Here is a 3868-nt window from a genome sequence, read left to right as displayed (position 1 = left end):
TTTTTTTTTTTTTTTACATTTATTGTGATTGTTTCAAATATAGGGGCATCGCTCACCTTACCCTCCCCGTGACGTCTATTCAGGGGTACTAGAAATGCGAGTCCAATCGATGGTCAACCCTCGAGACGTAATGTGGGTTCCAACATGGTTGTGGAACACTGGACCAGCTCTTTACCCTCACTAGGGTCCTCTAGATGTCATGGAAGTTTGCCCAGTATACATGTGGTTTGTGGTCTTGGAGAAGACATTTGATCATATTCCTCGAGGTAAACTGTGGGGGGTGGTCTGCGAGTATGGGACTGGGGTCCTTTTGGTTCCTATACAAGCGGTGCAAGAGTCAGACCCGATCAGGGTGGGAGCTGGACTCTGCTACGGATGCCAATTGTCACTGATTCTGTTCATAACTTTCATGGACAGAATTTCTCGATGCAGCCAGGGGGTGAAGGGAGTCTGGTTCGGTGGCCTCAGGATTCCATCTCTGCTCTGCGCAGATGATGTGGTCCTGTTGGCGTCATCGTGCCGTGATCTTCAGCTCTCACTGGAGAGGTCCACAGCCGAATGTGAAGCGGCTGGAATGAGGATCAGCACCTCCAAATCTGAGACCATGGTCCTCAGTCAGAAAAGGGTCGATTGCCATCTACGGGTTGGGGGTGAGCTTCTGCCTTTGTGGGGTTCAAGCTGTTTTTTTTTTTTTCATGAGTGAAGAATGGAGTGGGAGACTGACGCATGGATTGGACCAACATCTGTATTGCAGACTCTGCGCTGGTCCTTTGTGGTGAAGAGGGAGCTGAGCTGTAAGGCAGAGCTTCCTGTTTACCGGTCGGTCTACGTTCCTACCCTCACCTATGGTCACAAATTTGAGGTAATGACAAAGAACGCAATCGTATATACAGGTAGAAATGAGTTTTCTCTGCAGCTGCTCTCCCTTAGAGATAGAGTTAAGTTCAGTTATCTGAGAGACTCGGAGAAGAACCACTTATCCTCCACATCGAGAGGTGGATCGGGCATCTGGTTTGGATGCCCCCTAGACACCTCTAGGTACTCTGGGCATGTCCAGAAGACCCGGGAGAGACGATGCATCTCAGCTGGCCGGAATGCCTCAGGGTCCTCGCAGAAGAGGCGGCTGTAGAAAGAGATATCTGGGTCTCCCTGCTCAAGCTGCTCCGGAACAAGCCGAAGATAATGGATGGATGGAACACGTTACATCACATGCAGGCACAAGCAACAGCTTCTATAATGAAAGAGAGTAAGGAATCTGTGAAGAAATCTGATTAAAATCTGCTTTTTGTGCACAAGGGAAAGAAAACATCCATTATGTTAGAAGCTTTCATTTAAGGAGTTTCATGTTTTCTATTTTCTGAGTGCCACTGAACCATCAAGGCCCAGAGTACCAGCACTGGGCTAATTATTGGGTCTATTTCACGTACAGCTTTGGTAAGGGATGGTCACGCCTTTGTGCCTCTCAATGCTGTTCTTCTAGAAAGCCCGGTTCACTTAAACTGCACCCTCCTGTAAATCCCCATTATTACTTGTATACAACATAAGGTTTGATTTTTTTTATTTTGTTGTTTGTGCAATTGGACCATTTCCATGCAGGTCGCTGGAGGTTTGTAACAGTTATCTCAAGTTTCTTCTGATGGGACTAAAAGCTTTTTTGACAAATACTTTTATAAGCTGTTAGGAAAATAAAACTTCCTGAAATACAGGAAATCACTTTGTAAATAAGTCTTTGAATAGAAAAATGTACTCCGCCTGCTTTGGTTAATTTTTTTAAAATGTAGGAGCTTCAAGCAAACCAGACTTAAAAAACAAAACAAAAGGAAAACTGTTTTTTTATGACTTAAGATAAAAATTCATCACATTAATTACAGTAAAGGGTTCAAATATTTGCAATAGAATAATTCAGACAAACACAAATCATGAGACATGGTGTATTAAGGCTGACCTGAAAGAATTTCTATGTAACTTTGCATTTATGTACTGAAACCTGATGAAACTAAATATGAGCAAAAGGCAAAGCTAGCTAAAAGGTAAAATTAAAGACCATAACAAACTAAAAACCAAAAGTAGCAAATCCTTAACTGAAGTCAAAAAAGTAACTAAATGCAGCTAAAAGCTGAGTTCACAATTGTCTAACATGGATAAAAGGTTCAATTAAATGCTAGCTAAATGATTAGCTAAAATCAAAGCTAAATAAAAACAGTAACAAGATGCCAGCTAAAAGCCAAAGGTAGCAAAACACTTATTCAAGTAGTAGCTAAATGCTAATTATAGCCTAAGTCAACAGCATAATAGGCTAACTAACTCAAAACAAAACTAGATAAAAAATAATAAATTTCTAGCTAAAAGCCAAAAGTATTACACATTTATAAGTTTACCCAAAATTCTAGTTATAAGCCAAGCTAGCTAAAAACAGCAACAAAATGCTGGCAAAAGGCTAAACTAGCTAAAAGCAAGGCTAAATAATATAAAATGCTAGCTGAAAATTCAACACTATACAAGCCAAAAATAGTCAAATGCTAATTGGAAGCTATTTATTATTAACGTTTATTGAACCAGGCAAATCCCAAGCCTGGGATCTGCTAGATCAATAGTAGCTAAAAGCCCAAACTAGCCAAATGTAAGCTATACGCCAAAAGTAGAGCTGCATGCTCAATAATCCAGGTAGAAAAATCTAATAAAGTTAAATCAGGTCAATCTGGATGGATTAAAAAAATAAAAATTTAGTCTTTTATCCAAAAAGACTTCTTCAGTCTGAGGAGCTGCAATAAACTCAGTCGTATAAATAGAACCTTATTATAGTGGATCAACCAGATTACTGGTGACGTTCATCCTAACGACTGATCATTAGTGCCCTGATGGCTACTTGCTATTTATTTAGTTTATTGCAGCTCATTTGTCTTTTGGGTAAAAGACAAAAATTTCAACATTTTTTTATACATCCAGAGGACCTGACTTAACTTTATTAGATCTACCTAATACAATCTAAAAGCAGTAAAAACTTGCCATTTGCAAAAATATATTTATTCAAACATAGTTGCGAAGAAGTAAAAATATACCTTTTTTTTTTTGTTTGTTTTTCAAATACAAAATAACCCATTGAGGGAAAAAAAAAAAGAATACTGTAGGTTGAGGGATTAAAAAAAAAACTATAGAAAAATATTTATCTGCATATTTTGCAACATCAAAATGCAAATAAGTCTTTTCTTGCACTTTGGTCCAACAGTAGTTAAAGTACGTTTCCTTCTTCTGTGGAGCAGGTTCTGGACTCCCTGCAGGATCCCATGGGCTCGAGCAGCCTCTGCAGGTGTTTGATGTAGTCGATGGCCGCGCGCAGCGTCTCCACCTTGCTGAGCCGCTTGTCCTCAAACTCCTGCGGAAGATGCTCCCGGAGCCGCGCGTAGCCCTCGTTGACGCAGCGCACGCGGTGCCGCTCCCTCTCGTTGCGCCTCTGGATGAAGGCGGGCTCGAACGGGTAGTCGCACGCGCCCAGGGGCGCGTGGAAGGGGAAGCGGGGCAGGGGTCTGCAGGGGAAGCCCGCGTCCAGGTAGGCAGCTCGGATGTGAAGGGCGGGCAGCCGGAGTGCGTCTCCGTAGCGCGCCACAAATGGAACATGCTCCATCTTATTAAAACACAAATAAAATATTTATTTATTTATTTCAGAGGAAGACAATAATTATAGAAAGCTGCACTCACCCTGCCAGGGTCCAGTCATCTGAGCTGAGGTTCCCCCTCCTGACAGAGAGGCCTTAAGACTGGCAGGGTGGGAACTGGGGCGGAGATGATGGAGGTTTTTCATCAAGATAAAACTGTTTACATCCACCTTTCTTCCTTCCGTTGACAACTCTCACCGCACACACAAAAAAAG

General features: G+C 41.9%; 1 protein-coding gene across 1 annotated transcript; it reads right to left on the bottom strand.

Annotated features, from left to right (window-relative positions):
* Positions 1–3212: 3212 nt before the first annotated feature.
* LOC119428467 (achaete-scute homolog 3) lies at positions 3213–3622 on the bottom strand. Its single transcript, XM_037696149.1, has one exon. The coding sequence runs from the start codon at positions 3620–3622 to the stop codon at positions 3230–3232; it is 393 nt and encodes a 130-aa protein (XP_037552077.1). The 3' UTR covers positions 3213–3229.
* Positions 3623–3868: the final 246 nt, after the last annotated feature.

This window comes from Nematolebias whitei, chromosome 22 (assembly GCF_014905685.2).
Source record: "Nematolebias whitei isolate Nwh7 chromosome 22, NemWhi1, whole genome shotgun sequence".
NCBI classification, from domain to species: domain Eukaryota; kingdom Metazoa; phylum Chordata; class Actinopteri; order Cyprinodontiformes; family Rivulidae; genus Nematolebias; species Nematolebias whitei.
Note: the sequence above shows the minus strand (reverse complement) of the source record. Positions and strands in the feature narration are given on the sequence as shown.